Below are 15,704 nucleotides of genomic sequence, written 5' to 3'. Positions count from 1 at the left end.
GAAAAACTGATAACGTTCTGTCAACATCAGCAACATACCACCATAAAATGCAACCAAGTACGCAAAAAAAAACCTCTTTAGATAGATTAATCTCTTTTATTTGCAATGTTGACAGACAGAGCGGAGATGGAAGCGAAACAGTTCAATAAACAATATTGAATTGTACAGTATATTATGTTAAAAAAAACCTGATAATTAAGTAGTATTAAAGTGCTATGAGTTCTTAGTGTGAAGATAAAGATTATTGTGTAATTCACTGTTTTGCTGCGAATGACCTACTTTGCACATCTGCTCATGTTTAACTTCACTCTGTCGAGCTTATTGTAAACTTAAAATAAATCAAGGCCATGTGGTGTAAAATGTAGCAGGCACTGAGCAGCACTAGATAGTGTAAGAATTCATGATTTCTGGGTGCGCCTTGCTTATAGTCTATGCTGCCAATCCTTAGTTACTCTAATAAGCTTTTATTATAACAGAAAAATTGCTGAATAAACTTTGACAAAACTACACAGCTTGACGTTTCTTTCCCACTGACTCCACTCCCACTTTTCTACAGGTTCATTTGAGAACTGATGTACGCTTGTGGATCCAGTCGAGGTAATTGGACACGCGGGTGTATATGCCGTAGTGACCCGGGCGAGCGCATCCTTTTCCCCAGCTCACAATGCCCAGGAGAAATGTGGTGTTCCCGTAAATGGTGACGAGAGGTCCGCCACTGTCCCCTTTACACGAGTCCTCCTTGCCCTCGAAGTAGCCAGCGCAGAACATGTTTAAGGTTAACGAGACTTGGCTTTCCCTGAGACAGTCCTGAGTGTGGATACGGGGCACTTTGAGCCTACGGAGATATCGTGCCGTTGGACCACCCTCGGCGCGTTGTCCCCATCCACTCACAGTGTGAAAGCGAACCCTCCACAGCTCACGTTCTGCCATCGTTTTGCGAGGGAGGCACACGGGTATTGCGTACATACTATAAACAATGGGCCGGCGGAGACGGAGGAGGGCAATGTCATTATCGGTTGTTGCAGAGGAGTAATTCGGGTGCATAACGATCTCGTCCACTTCTATGGTTTGCTCCGAGCCTTCTTCCACTTCAATGTCGTACTCACCTGGATTGAATAAAATGTCAATCGGTGTCTTGATTGCACACGCAACATAAACACGTCGTCATGCACAATACTCACCTGCAACTATCTTGAGAAACTTGACTGCAAGCTTTTCTAAACAATGAGAGGCCGTGATGATCCATGTAGGCTTATAGATCACACCACCACAGAAGTTCTTTTGGCCATACTTTAACAAGACCTGACAAAGATATTTGTTTTAAAATCATTGTGACTGACACATGTATTTTTAGCCAACAGGGTACTGTTGAAAATTGGGCTACTGTTCGCCAAAGGAGGAGAGAGAGAGGAGGAAGACGTCTACAGAGACAGCAGGGAAAGGAGAAGTGTAGGAGAGTGGAGTTTAGGGTGAGCACTTAAAATGTTTGTACTATGACTGGTAAAGAGAGAGAGATAGCAGATATAATGGAGCGGAGAAAGGTAGACATTTTGTGTGTTCAGGAGACCAAGTGAAAGGGCAGTACGGCCAGGAACATTGGCTTGTAGAGACATACAGTAAGACTGCAGTGGAGTTGAAGGGAGTTTCTGATAAGGTGATAAATGTGAAGCTGGAAGTTAAAAGGGGTGATGATAAATGTCATCAGTGCTTATGCTCCTCAAGTGGGTTGTGAGATGGAGAAGAAGGAAAAATTCTGGATTGAGTTAGATGAAGTGGTGGAAAGTGAACATACGAATAAAAGATTGGTGGGGCAGACTTCAATGAGCATGTTGGTGAAGAGAACAAAGGTGATAAGGAGGTGAAGAAGATGAGTAGAAGAAGAGGAGAGTGAGGACTGAAAAAAAACAAGATGTTCTATTTTGAAGAGGGTTCTGAGGGTTATACATATGACATTAAAAGAAAAAACTATATACAGGGAGTGCAGAATTATTAGGCAAGTTGTATTTTTGAGGATTAATTTTATTTGAGGATTTAATTTGAACAACAACCATGTTCTCAATGAACACAAAAAACTCATTAATATCAAAGCTGAATATTTTTGGAAGTAGTTTTTAGTTTTAGCTATTTTAGGGGGATATCTGTGTGTGCAGGTGACTATTACTGTGCATAATTATTAGGCAACAACAAAAACAAATTCATACCCATTTCAATTATTTATTTTTACCAGTGAAACCAATATAACATCTCAACATTCACAAATATACATTTCTGACATTCAAAACCAAACAAAAACAAATCAGTGACCAATATAGCCACCTTTCTTTGCAAGGACACTCAAAAGCCTGCCATCCATGGATTCTGTCAGTGTTTTGATCTGTTCACCATCAACATTGCGTGCAGCAGCAACCACAGCCTCCCAGACACTGTTCAGAGGTGTACTGTTTTCCCTCCTTGTAAATCGCACATTTGATGATGGACCACAGGTTCTCAATGGGGTTCAGATCAGGTGAACAAGGAGGCCATATCATTAGATTTTCTTCTTTTATACCCTTTCTTGCCAGCCACGCTGTGGAGTACTTGGGCGTGTGTGATGGAGCATTGTCCTGCATGAAAATCATGTTTTTCTTGAAGGATGCAGACTTCTTCCTGTACCACTGCTTGAAGAAGGTGTCTTCCAGAAACTGGCAGTAGGACTGGGAGTTCAGCTTGACTCCATCCTCAACCCGAAAAGGCCCCACAAGCTCATCTTTGATGATACCAGCCCAAACCAGTACTCCACCTCCACCTTGCTGGCGTCTGAGTCGGACTGGAGCTCTCTGCCCTTTACCAATCCAGCCACGGGCCCATCCATCTGGCCCATCAAGACTCACTCTCATTTCATCAGTCCATAAAACCTTAGAAAAATCAGTCTTGAGATATTTCTTGGCCCAGTCTTGACGTTTCAGCTTGTGTGTCTTGTTCAGTGGTGGTCGACTTTCTGCCTTTCTTACCTTGGCCATGTCTCTGAGTATTGCACACCTTGTGCTTTTGGGCACTCAGTGATGTTGCAGCTCTGAAATATGGCCAAACTGGTGGCAAGTGGCATCTTGGCAGCTGCAGCTTGACTTTTCTCAGTTCACGGGCAGTTATTTTGCGCCTTGGTTTTCCACGCTTCTTGCGACCCTGTTGACTATTTTGAATGAAACGCTTGATTGTTCGATGATCACGCTTCAGAAGCTTGGCTATTTTAAGACTGCTGCATCCCTCTGCAATATATCTCACTATTTTTGACTTTTCTGAGCCTGTCAAGTCCTTCTTTTGACCCATTTTGCCAAAGGAAAGGAAGTTGCCTAATAATTATGCACACCTGATATAGGGTGTTGATGTCATTAGACCACACCCTTCTCATTACAGAGATGCACATCACCTAATATGCTTAATTGGTAGTAGGCTTTCCAGCCTATACAGCTTGGAGTAAGACAACATGCATAACGAGGATGATGTGGTCAAAATACTCATTTGCCTAATAATTCTGCACTCCCTGTATATATATATATATATATATATATATATATATATATATATATATATATATATATATATATATATATATTTCAAATAGGTTGAGATCTGATGACAGCAAAGGTTATATAGTATGATTTATATAATTTCCGATCAAACCATTAAGTGACCCCCCTCATGTCCTGGAAGAGGCCATTTTGTCAACAATATAGGAATGTTTCATCAGAGCATAACGTCAATGCCATATGTCAGCAGTTTACATAACACTGATGACACCATAACCTGACAGATCCACCAAACAGGTAGCAAAGCAAAACAAATTAAACAGAGGAGTGGAGGTGAAATTAATACAAAGTATTCATTGATTAAACACAATGGAATAGACCTTCTGATCAATGGCTCCTACTATCAATACCTACACAACAATCTTCAGGAGATGTCTATTAATGACTCTCTGCAACAGTTTCTTATTGTTTTTTAATACCCTAAGATGCCTTACTTCATAAGTAAATCTGATATCACTTTTTTCACTTACAATAAATTGATTTCATTTCAACTTGTTAATTATGCAGCATTTCCTGTCTAGCACTTATTAATTCCTCCTAGTTACAAAGATAGAGTTACATAATTGGAAATCCCAGGACATGGCTTGCTATGGGTTTGGATGCTGTGCTTGTATCTTGAGGCATCTACACACTGAGAATGGGGTTCCTCTTTTAATTTGGTTCTTCTCAAGGTTTTTTTCTTCACATTTATTTTTGCCACATTCACCACTGGTTCATCCATTAACTAAGAAACTAATTTAAACTACATATTTGTAATCAGTTTATTTCTGTAAAGCTTCTTTCGGACAATGTTTATTGTTCAAAGTGCTTAACAAATAAAATTAGCTTGAATTAATTTTTACAGTACATGCATATGTTCTACTGTTGCAAACTGTAACTTACCTGCCATGGACACAGTCCTCTAGGGCATTCTGCCCCTCCTACTATTCGGGCCCTTGAGTCTTGCTCAGAGGTGTTGGATTTAAAAAGTTGCACTTTGCCACATGGAAATGTCTCTGAAGACAAGCAATTAAATGAAATCCCGTAAAAAGAAATGCAATCAAGATAAATACGTGTTCCTGTTAATTGTCATTTGTAGTGTTCTTACCGTTCGTCAAACAGCTTTGTCCGTCCGTCCCAAGGAAGTACCCTTCTGCACAAGAACAGTTGCGTCTCCGTGTTTTTTCCTCACAAAAATGTTCACATCCCCCATTCTTATCGAGGCAAGAATCAGGAATAAGTTTAAACACTGTAGGAAAAAAAAAATCAAAAGCGTGATGGATATTGAGGAAAAGCTCAAATATCGCGGGTTTCATCTCAAACACATTCAGTGAAATAAAAACGCCTTTTTTGAACAATAAAATCTACACATAAATTCGTACTGCGGATGAATATAGCATTAATAGTTTAGAAAATATTAAAAACTAATAAATATCTGGTAAATAGAAATATAGTCTGGTAAATAGATATGGTAAATATATAATTTATTTAATATGGAAAAATGGTTTGGTAAATGGTAAAGTTAACAGTGTTGGATGAAGTACACAAACCATGTAGTTGAGTTAAAGCAAAGATACAGTAAGTAAAATTTTACTCATGTAAAAAGTAAAAGTGTCCCTTTAAACTTTCCCTTGAGAAAAAATATACAATTAATTACTTAAAAATGATTTATTATGGCTATAATGTTCCTATTATCATGTTCGTCACAAGACTCTCGAAAAAAAATCACTAAATAAGGCCACGAGTTTTGTAGCAATTTCGAGTCAGGAGTTTCCTTAATTTCCTTCATTTATTCCCCTTAAATGTTCTGCTTGCTGTTAAACTGATGCTGAACTGTATGTTGGTGATCAGTAGAAACACCAAGCGCCAATCAAAACAAGTTCAAAACAGAGCGCTCGCTCGACCCTTATTGGTGGATTGTTGCGTTTGACCAGTTACAGTAAGTTTTTATCCACTTATAAATAAAAAGAAACGTCTGATTTTGCAAAATGTAGTCGAGTAAAACGTAAGATATTTGACTTTGAAATGTAGTGAAGTTTAAGTAAAAGTCTCTCCAAATGGAAAAACTTCAGTAAAGTACAGATAACAACAAACTATTTAAGTACAGTAACGAATTACATTTACTTTGTTACTGTCCACCGCTGAAAATTAAAATAATCGTACCATGCTCACAGTTACGCCCGTGAAAACCTGCTGGACACAGGCATGTGTAGGATTGTTTCATCTGTGTGCAGGTACCATCATTCTCACATGGGTTTGGCATACAGAGGTTTTCAACTGAGAAAAAAAAATCTTTCAACTCAAAATCGAATTACGAAATGCACTATTGAAAGGTAATGTATTTAACACCTTACCAATGTAGTTGTTCCAGAATTCATTCTGTGGTGACAAAAAGCATTTATTGAACAAATAATTCAGTCCGGGTGGATGTGGATTTAACACGAATGTTCAGATGTTCAATGTCACAGTAACATTTGGTTGAAAAGACAATGGAGACACCAGAATGAGGCTTTTTATTATAAAACTTAAATAGCTAAGAATGACAAATTTCACTGGCTTTCAAAAGAAGTCATTAGAAACATTGCTCCAAAAGTCGTTTCATGTGTGTTTACAATACCGACCGTTACTTCTGTTTGTTCAAACACCTCTCTGGCCTCCTCATAAGAGCATTTCTCCTCTATGCACTCTCTTTCCAGGTCGCCCATCTTCAGCTCCTCAAACCAACCAGAGTTTGCCCGCTTTGTTCGGGTGAGGACTTCATTAGCCACCTTGCTCCTTATAAACACTACCAAACATAGGATCGATGTACAAGTACGTACATTTAATATCCACATGCACTCTGAGCTACAGACATTACTGAATACAACAAAAGTCTCACTTAGATTTATATACACACCAGATAAAGGTGTTAAACATTTTACCTGAAGGATGGCAGCAACAGAAGCTCATTACTAAAGAAAGCACAAATAAGAGTCGCATGTTGGATAATGTCTGTCGTTCTGTAACACTTTCCGTTCCCTTTAGTTGAAAAGTCCAAAGTCTGGAAACTGTCCACTAGAAAGTCTAAAAGCCAGCCTCCAATAGTGTGTCGGAGCAGAATTGATTGACGATTTAAACACAAAAGTCTCTTGTATCTAACAGGAACATCCATTTTTATTAGTGATTGTTCAAACTGTTTGACACAATAATTAATTGTTGGTCATTTACATAGTGAAATATAATGTTTCAGCATCAGTATTTATCTATACAACACCAAATCATCTGATATTATGTTTTACAATGTAGGATTTAAGCTTTTTGATATTCTTCAAATTATTTTGCAGCCATTGTGCTCGTAATCCACTCTACGAATACTGATACCCGGGTATAGATACCATACATGTCTGCACGAGCACAGCCTTTTCCCCAGCTTACTATCCCGGTCAAAAACCACGTGTTGTTGTAGCAGGTGACCAGCGGTCCACCGCTGTCCCCTCGACAGGCGTCTCGTCCTCCCTCTTTAAAGCCAGCACAGAGCATGTTATTGGTCAGGCTCAGACCTGAGTGGGCTTTGCACTTCTCGAGCGACACCCGTGGCACTTCAAGCCTCTGAAGCAGGTTGGACTGCGCTCCATGCTGAGAAAGCCGTCCCCATCCACTCACGACGGAGGTGCGCACTGCTCCTAGCGTGCGAACAAACGTGCCTTGTGCTGGAGGAAGGCAAATGGGTATCACGAAGGGGCCAAGTGATATGTTTCTACGCAAATGGAGAAGCGCTATATCGACGTCATAAGATGTGCTGTTGTAGAGGGGATGAATTATTATCTTGGACACCCTTCTATGTTGTTCAGTGCCCTCAGAGACTGTCAGGATGTGTTCACCTGTAGTATAGGAATGCAAGGAATAGAAATCCAGAAGCAAAGGAAATGCAAAGGCTATGATAGATTGAGCTAGGTCAAAGAAAAGGAGACAAAATCTACATATTTTAATTATTTTCTTGAAAATGCTTACCGACGGTCACTTGTAGTTCTAATAGGTTTGCTTGCCAGACACAATGAGCCGCTGTGAGAATCCACGCATAATTTAAAATAACTCCTCCACATTTTACCACTCCCCTAAGTTTTAGTAGTGCCTGATTGAAAATCAATAAAAAAGCATGTAGTATGTACTTCAGACACCTTATTGAGAATCAAGCTGATTTTTCTCTTCTTTTTTTACCTGCCAAGGACACTGTCCTTTAGGGCACACTTGTCCTTTAACAATCCTCGGGCCTGGAGACGTTGTCACTGGTTTACCACAAGGAAAAGGCACTGAGGAACGAAATAAATCTGGTTATAAAAAAAATCCAGGAGATTTTACGTTGAGAATATATTTTTAAAAAGTACAGCCAACTTATACACCAACCAGACATAACATTAAAACATTAAAACATTATAACCATTCTAGTAAATAACACTGATCATCTCTTCATCATCGCACCTGTTAGTGGGTGAATATATTTATTAGGCAGCAAGTATACATTTTGTCCTCAAAGTCGACATGTTAGAAGCAGGAAAAATGGGCGAGCGTAAGGATTGAGCAAATTGGGACGTCTTGACGACTGGTTTAGATCGACTCCAAAACTGAAGCTCTTGTGGTTTTCCAGTCTGCAGTAATCAATATCTATCAAAAGTGCTCCAAGGAAGGAACAATGGTGAACCGGCGACAGGGTCACGAGCGTCCGAGGCTCATTGATGCTGAATGCTGGCCAATGTGGTCCGATACAACAGACGAGCTCCTGTAGCTCAAACTGCTGAAGTAGTTAATGCTGTTAATGTTTGATGGGTTCAGGACTGTTTTGTCAGCAAAAGGTGGACCAACACAATATTAGGCAGGTGGTCATAATGTTATGTCTGATCGGTGTATATCATTTCCTCATTCAGATAATGCCCAAACCCACCTTGTGATACACAGCTTTTGTTGTTAGCCGCCAGGCTGTATCCAGTGGCACAGTGACACTGACGTACTGAATCTGGCTCCTCTGTGCAGAAGTGCTCACATCCCCCGTTTTTATAGAGACAGCCATAAAAAGTCTGTGGAAGTGTTTCTGGCGGGTCACCAATGACACTGTTAAACCGAGATTCGCTAAAGTAGCAGGCTTTCACTTCAGATGTGCTAATTGCCTTTTTTAAAAATTTTTTTACCTTTGTCACAATTCCGTCCCTGGTATTTTGGTGCACATATACAGATATAAGTGCTTCCCTGACTGACACAAGTAGCCCCGTTAGCACACGGTCCAGTTTGGCACTGGTCCACTTCTAAAGGAATAACCACAGTAACAGTCCAATTCAATCCAAACAAAAACATAGTTAGATTTAATTTGTATTCAGCAGGTCATGTGATACCTGTGTACTTCTTCCAGAACTCATCCTGAAAACAGAAAAATATATATTAAAAAATATATACAGCCAATTTATTTATTCCCCCCCATTTTTTTTATGTGACTATAATGCACATGACACAGCTTGTTAAATTCCAGACCAAGCTAACAGCTGTCAAAACACACCCTGAGCTTGTCAAGCTGTGAGCTGGACAAGTCAGGGTTACTTATATAAGCTGAGCCCACCAATTGTTCAGGCATGGAAAAGATCTCCCTGGCCTCTTCATATGAGCATTTCTCCTCTGTACACTCCCTCTCCACGTTTCCTCGTTTCAGCTCCTCCAGGAACGAGTTGGCGCGCCGATAGCGAAGCTGTAGCATCTGGTTAGCTTCCGACCTGTTAAGAAACACTGGTGCTGACAGGCCATGGAGGGCAGAAAGAGGAAGAAGAGTTTGGGAAAATCATTTCATCTTGATGTTGATCATTTAAACAGTGGGTTTGTGCCGAAAATTAGCAAAGACCATTTTCTATAAAAGTTTGCTCCAGACCTTGCAGGTTTGGTCTGATTATACCTACACTATCAAAATGAAACCAGATGGATTTTAGGCACTTTGATTGACTTTTTGTGTTTTCAGTGCAGGAATTGCAGATGATGGTTCCCATGAATATGAGAAACATAGTTTTAAAATGTATTTCAAACATCAAAAGACAAAAAAGACAATTATTTTACTTTAATATTTCTACATTGATCAGGTGTTTGTAATTTGCAGCTCTGCTATGTGAACATCTTTGGAGATAAATAAACATTTCTAACATTACTAGACATAAAGTCTAGATACGATCTACTCTGGAAGAAATGAAACTGCAAGACCAATTGTTTTTCTTTTATACACTAAAGACATTTGGTTATTAGATGAAAAGAGGAATATATGTAGAATACATCAGAATTTCAGCGCTATTTTCCTAATTATTTATATCTAAATTATTTCTATCTATCTATCTATCTATCTATCTATCTATCTATCTATCTATCTATCTATCTATCTATCTATCTATCCATCCATCCATCCATCCATCCATCCATCCATCCATCCATCCATCCATCCATCCATCCATCCATCTATCTATCTATCTATCTATCTATCTATCTATCTATCTATCTATCTATCTATCTATCTATCTATCCATCCATCCATCCATCCATCCATCCATCCATCCATCCATCCATCCATCTATCCAGTAGCAGGCTGTGCATTTCACACCTCAACCTTCAGTGGTGTCCTACCTGAATCAATCCACCTCTTAATACCATCATTATGACACCACGGCAATAGAAACCATCAATATATTAATGTTAATAATATTATAATAAAACGCAGCGTAACAGAGCGCTGCATCACAGACAGGAATCTTATTCCGCAAGAATGAATGGTATTACTAAAGCAAGAAACCCAATGAAAACAATTCAACACGTCTCCTTTCACTGTAGCCCCAACTGCACCACCCGCATACATCATGTCTAACAGCAGCATCGATATTAACCTCATAAAATAATCCCGGATTTTCTGTGCAGTTTTTTTTATAGGTTATTTTTTGAGGAGATTTATAATTGTGTGTTTTTGCATAAAAAGTACATGAAAGAAAATGCAAAATTATAAATGGTTCATAAAAGGGTTTAACTGTTATAATCCGCCACAGGCTGAGTAATCTTTTTGACTTATTTTATTGATGATGTAACTCATGATGAATGAATTCAGAAGTCTATTTAATCATTGTGTCTGCCAGTTTACTGAAAAGCATCCAATCTTTTTGTGAGAAACTTCATCACGCATTAAGGCAATAACCCAAAACACACTGCCAACACAGCCAAGGACTTCATCAGGCGAAAACGTTAGAGCAAATGTATAGAAGAAAAACACAAATAAACCGCCTTGTTATTTCAAAACTTTGGGAAGGACCCACAAATGAAGGAAACATCGGCAAGCGATAACATTGATATTATTTAAAAGTGAGCAGAGACCATATACAGTATGACCTTCACTTGTGTACTCTGCCAATCTTTGTCTGGAAAAACAACACCCTGTTGGGTGACACCTTACCTGCTGGAACACCAAAGCAGGCTTGGATACACAGCTGTGTAGAGATGAATAGAAAAAGATGAATTCTGCGTGAAAACGACTCCATTTCAGGTCTAACAGTTTTGATCAAAGGTCAAACTGCAAACTCTGTGCAAACTGGTCAGAAAAACAAACAAACAAAGAATTTGACTTTCTTTTGAAATAAAGACCTTTTTTGACCCAGCAGCAGGCGGTGCTATTGAGAGCTGGACTACTTACATTTCAGGTGTGATCTAAGGACAATGTCAATACTGGTTGATAGCTTTTTGTAAAGCTGCTTTGAGACAGTGTCTGTTGTGAAAAGCGCTATAGAAATAAACTTGACTTGACTTGACTTGACTTGACTTGACTTGACTTGTTGATACAGTTTTTTCTCAGCTGCTTTGGAGCATTTCTCGAATCATCCTTAATATTCGCAACCCAGTAAGTGCATTTCTCAAAACAATGTGTACAAACAACACAATACATTGGATTTCTTGCAAAAAGCCTGAATTTTTCTCAAAATAATCAGTTCATCTCTCAAAAGTGAGTATTTCTGTCAATGAACAACTCATTCCCATCAGAATGAAAAATCCCTTTGTAATTGTTCACAAACAAAATCAACAAAATGTTTAGGCATGTTGTCAGTATGACGCTGCACAGTTTCAGGATTTCTTGATATAAACTACGGTGATTGAAATGCATAATATTTGAATTTCTTCTGTTTGGCGTCTATGAATTTCAGCCGCACAAATTCATTTATTTGATTGCATATTTGATTTATATTGATTGCAAGAGACCGGACAGGATTCACACTTTTACTGTACTGTACATGTGTTCGTTAGGGTTTCTTAGTTGTTTATCCATTTTCAGAATGTATAATTCTGTGTTTTTCTCTGTCTGTATACACTCTCCAACTGAACGTTCACAAGATTCACCTTTGACCTGTTTTAGAGAACTAGTTGATTATTGGTTGATCTGATGCCGTTCACTCGCCTTCATTAGTGACATTCAAGATTCAGCTGCACAATTCATCAATTCAAGTCAATTTTACAAAAAAAAAATTAAATAGGAATTTTAGATGACAGATGATGACAACTGGTTTAATCATTTTGCATTCAATGAACATAAACTACTGATAATGTAGGAAATAGAAGACACTTGTACACAATCCATTAAATGATGTACAAAAGCATTCGCAATTTGAAGCAACGAGAAATCTTCTTATGATGAGCACAAATCACTAAATGATGTGAAGGTTGAACAAGTAGTTATGAGAATTTCATTTCACCCTGGTCACCACATTTCCAGCATGTACTTCCTTGTTTCCTGTGAAATTACTAGATTAGGAACTTTATTTGTCATGTTTTACTCGCTATCCCTCTTTTGATGACATATATAGAAATATATTGTGTTGTACAAGACAAGAATATTAACCACTTTAATATATACAGTAGAGTTCCAGGTCTGTGAGCATTTGTATTTTATTTTGCATTTATTTTGCATTGTCGCCATTTCTTTTCATTATTTATTATAGTAATGAAAAGCATTGCAGTAATATGAATTTCAGAATTGCTATGATATTTACTTACATGGTAGTATTTGGTATTTTATCTCTTCTAGTTTAATGGCAGTATGTGCTCAAGCTGGACGGTTTGTCTGAGATGATTAGAAGAAATTATTCAGAACCCGTGCTTCAATGGACATGATAAGACAGAAGAAAATTTTACCTTTCGTATAAAGAAATAATGAACTATATATATTTATATATGCTTACATAGTGCAGACTCCTGAGTAGCAATAATTTCCTTTCTTTGATTTAGCATTCCAATTTTGTGAGGAAAAAACCCCAACAGATATTAAAAGCAGTCTCAGACCCTGTTGTAGGTTTTCTCAAGTTCGAAATACATGTCATATCTGTTGTGATATGTCTAATAAACCATTTTACTATCACTGTTACTATCACTTTTGATTCATCTTTAGCTGAAATGTGATACACTTAAAATAACGCAATACAAAAACCCACAATACATTCATTTCCATTCATTTTTATTTGTATGGTGCTTTTAACAATGGATATTGTCTCAAAGCACATTTATGGAGATAAAGATAACGTTGTGTGAAAGAATGTACATATAAATTGCCTATAAGTTTGTTCCTTATCATTTAAAGATTATCCTAATGAGCGAGCCAGTGGCGATTATCATAAGGAAAAAACTCTCTGAGATGGTATGAGAAAGAAACTTCGAAATAAACCAGACTAAAAAGGAAACCCATCCTCATCTGGGTAGCACCGAATTTCCATTCATGACAGTTGCATCATTGTTGAAGTGAACCATTCAGTGATAGAATACATACACTGATCATGCATTCAATTCAGTTCTATTGAACTCAATTCTGTTCAATTTATAAAGCACTTTTCACAATGCATGTTGTCGTTATGCAGCTTTACAGATTACAAATATAAATCATAGCATCATAAATTAGTCCCTATAATCGATCCAAAATGACTGAACCAGTGCCGACTATGGCAAAACAAAACTCCCTGAGGTATAAGGAGGAAACCGGACTCTAATGGGAACCGATCCTCTTCTGAGTGACACCAAAAAATACCTGCTTTAAGTGCTACGGTGCATTTTTTTCATTCATGTTAACAGCAGTATATCCTGTAATAAACACTGATCAAGGAACAAAGGCATAAATAAAACCTTGAAATGAAGCACATATTTCTATAATTTAACGGAATTTCCTGTAAATAGAAACACAAACACTCTTGCATGCAGAATATATGCACTACTCTGCATCTTTCAATCAATAATCCTCTCTTGAAAAATAGACATGTATAATTGTATACACCTAAAGCGCACTTATATATTCGTATAAACTGCGTTGCTGTTAAAGAGAAGTGCCACAGTGGAGGTTGCAAACCACATATCTTTGTGGCCACAGTTTCCTGCCTAATCGTTATGAAGGTGTATAAAGAGCGCATGCACAGGCAGGTGAAACACAACCTCAAAAACAAGTGACAAAAAAACAACAACAAGGCCTTCGACATTTCCAGGATGTTACAAATGTACTCCTTCGGATTCCTCAGTCATGTTCCCAAACAAAGACTTTGTTTGCATGCACATCCTGTTAGCGGTCATGCATACGAAGTGAGGACATGACACGGAAAGAACACAAACATGTACAGCGACGTCTCTATACAAGACAAACCGAAAGACACAAGCACACTCATTAAGCCAAGTGTCTGGATAGGAATACCCCTGTTCACATCACTGACATCATAGAGGACCTGCAGGACCTAAATAATGAACATTGAATATTAACATTGTTATAAATCATGTGTTTTTAATTTGAGTCATTTCTCTTTTTTTTTCAACTAAAATTTTTTCATAAAAAAATGCAAAATATTTCATTGATCTTTCATTTCATTCCATTTCCTTTAAATTCTTAAAAGCAGTAGACAAAAACGTTCTTTTTGCGTTGTGTAAGATTTGTGCATGCTTTTATGCTTTCTTTTTTAGTAGATGTAGTCTTAAAAACCACAAAGAGAGGATCACTCGTCTTCCCGAGAGCTCGTCACATGTACGAGGTCATGTGAGAAGAACACAGAAAAATCAAAGAGCTAAACAGTCTGCAAGGATTTTATTTTTTTTAACCAGATTTCCTGCTATTTTTTTCTGTGTAAGATATACTCTGTAGAGAATCTCTATTTGCAGTGCAAAAAACACACAGGTACAATAAGAATTACTTTTTTCAATACTTCAATAAGCTTTAAAATCCTATAAAATCGTCTACTGGAAGATTAAAAAGTAATCTTAATAATTAAAATGTAAAATAATAATAAAATAATAAAATAATAATAAATCAGACTAGGGAGGTTTCCAGAGCTATTTTTGATCACAACATACAAATTTCATGTAAAAATATCTTTACAATATACAAGCCCAATCTTTTTTAAGTTGGGAACTGTGTAAAATGTAAAATGTTGTCCTATTTGTGTCTAAAACAGGATTCTACCTACTCAACAGTCCTGGGTCTTCTTTGTTGTATTATTTCATTTCATCATGCTTTAAATGGTTTCCAATGTTGAAAGGTCTGGACTGAAGGCAGGTCTGTTAAACATTCGATTTCTTCTACTATGAAATCATAAGAACAGCACGGAGGCTTTTGATAATGTTGTTTTCAGCAGTAATATGTGTTAAGAGAACCCAACTTATCTTGTGGACATTCCACAATATGTAAATGTTCTGCAAGTGTAAACGGATAGGCGTAGCGTGTCATGATATAGGAGTGCAAAAACACTTTGGGATGACATTCTTTAATGACGTTAATTATTTTTTCATTGCAATATGCATAATCATGTTTTATTCCTTATTTAATAGAAGAGGTAACATCATGTCTGTTGCTTCAAGTTTATGGATTTTCTGATATATTTATTGATTTAAGGTATCTATGAGAGATGATTTCATTTTAAACTCTGACTTAAATTGAATGAAACATACTTTATTAAGTTTTAAGTCACAAGTGAGTGCACACACAACATAACACAGATTGTGATCGTAGTACTGCCTGGCCATGCACGCTCTAACAAACATTTTATGGCTCAGGTCCCTCCATTTTTAAGAGAGAAATATAACAGGATTAAGTGTGACAATTTGAACTTTCATCACTTCTAGTTCCTTTACAAAAAATACATTTAAGATTCATTGATTAACCGT

General features: G+C 37.6%; 2 protein-coding genes across 3 annotated transcripts; both read right to left on the bottom strand.

The window, feature by feature from the left end:
- Positions 1-76: 76 nt before the first annotated feature.
- Positions 77-6,578, bottom strand: f7 (coagulation factor VII). Its single transcript, XM_046838408.1, has 8 exons — positions 6,467-6,578; positions 6,167-6,330; positions 5,900-5,924; positions 5,709-5,822; positions 4,654-4,794; positions 4,449-4,561; positions 1,182-1,302; positions 77-1,106 (listed from the first exon to the last, which is right to left on the bottom strand). The coding sequence occupies exons 1-8, from the start codon at positions 6,522-6,524 to the stop codon at positions 559-561; spliced, it is 1,284 nt and encodes a 427-aa protein (XP_046694364.1). The 5' UTR covers positions 6,525-6,578; the 3' UTR covers positions 77-558.
- A 91-nt stretch (positions 6,579-6,669) lies between these two features.
- On the bottom strand, positions 6,670-11,116 carry f7l (coagulation factor VII, like). 2 transcript variants are annotated; one of them, XM_046838406.1, is made up of 8 exons: positions 10,984-11,116; positions 9,130-9,299; positions 8,909-8,933; positions 8,708-8,821; positions 8,464-8,610; positions 7,743-7,852; positions 7,536-7,656; positions 6,670-7,405 (listed from the first exon to the last, which is right to left on the bottom strand). In XM_046838406.1, exons 1-8 carry the CDS (start codon positions 11,066-11,068, stop codon positions 6,858-6,860), a joined length of 1,320 nt encoding a protein of 439 aa, XP_046694362.1. In that variant the 5' UTR covers positions 11,069-11,116; the 3' UTR covers positions 6,670-6,857. The 2 variants fall into 2 exon arrangements, with proteins under 2 accessions (XP_046694362.1, XP_046694363.1); XM_046838407.1 differs by having other exon boundaries at positions 7,743-7,834.
- Positions 11,117-15,704: the final 4,588 nt, after the last annotated feature.

The sequence above is a fragment of the Silurus meridionalis genome, chromosome 24, assembly GCF_014805685.1.
Source record: "Silurus meridionalis isolate SWU-2019-XX chromosome 24, ASM1480568v1, whole genome shotgun sequence".
Classification (NCBI taxonomy): Eukaryota; Metazoa; Chordata; class Actinopteri; order Siluriformes; family Siluridae; genus Silurus; species Silurus meridionalis.
Note: the sequence above shows the minus strand (reverse complement) of the source record. Positions and strands in the feature narration are given on the sequence as shown.

What these genes read in the sequence shown, in the direction of transcription:
- f7 (XM_046838408.1), bottom strand. Translation starts at nt 6,524, where the DNA reads ATGCGACTCTTATTTGTGCTTTCTTTAGTAATGAGCTTCTGTTGCTGC. An exon ending in TTGAACAAACAGAAGTAACG is followed by an intron (nt 5,925 to 6,166) that starts GTCGGTATTGTA and finishes TTGTCACCACAG; the next exon opens with AATGAATTCTGGAACAACTA. An exon ending in ATTCTGGAACAACTACATTG is followed by an intron (nt 5,823 to 5,899) that starts GTAAGGTGTTAA and finishes TTTTTTTCTCAG; the next exon opens with TTGAAAACCTCTGTATGCCA.
- f7l (XM_046838406.1), bottom strand. Translation starts at nt 11,068, where the DNA reads ATGGAGTCGTTTTCACGCAGAATTCATCTTTTTCTATTCATCTCTACA. An exon ending in CTGCTTTGGTGTTCCAGCAG is followed by an intron (nt 9,300 to 10,983) that starts GTAAGGTGTCAC and finishes ATGGCCTGTCAG; the next exon opens with CACCAGTGTTTCTTAACAGG. An exon ending in GTTCTGGAAGAAGTACACAG is followed by an intron (nt 8,822 to 8,908) that starts GTATCACATGAC and finishes TTATTCCTTTAG; the next exon opens with AAGTGGACCAGTGCCAAACT.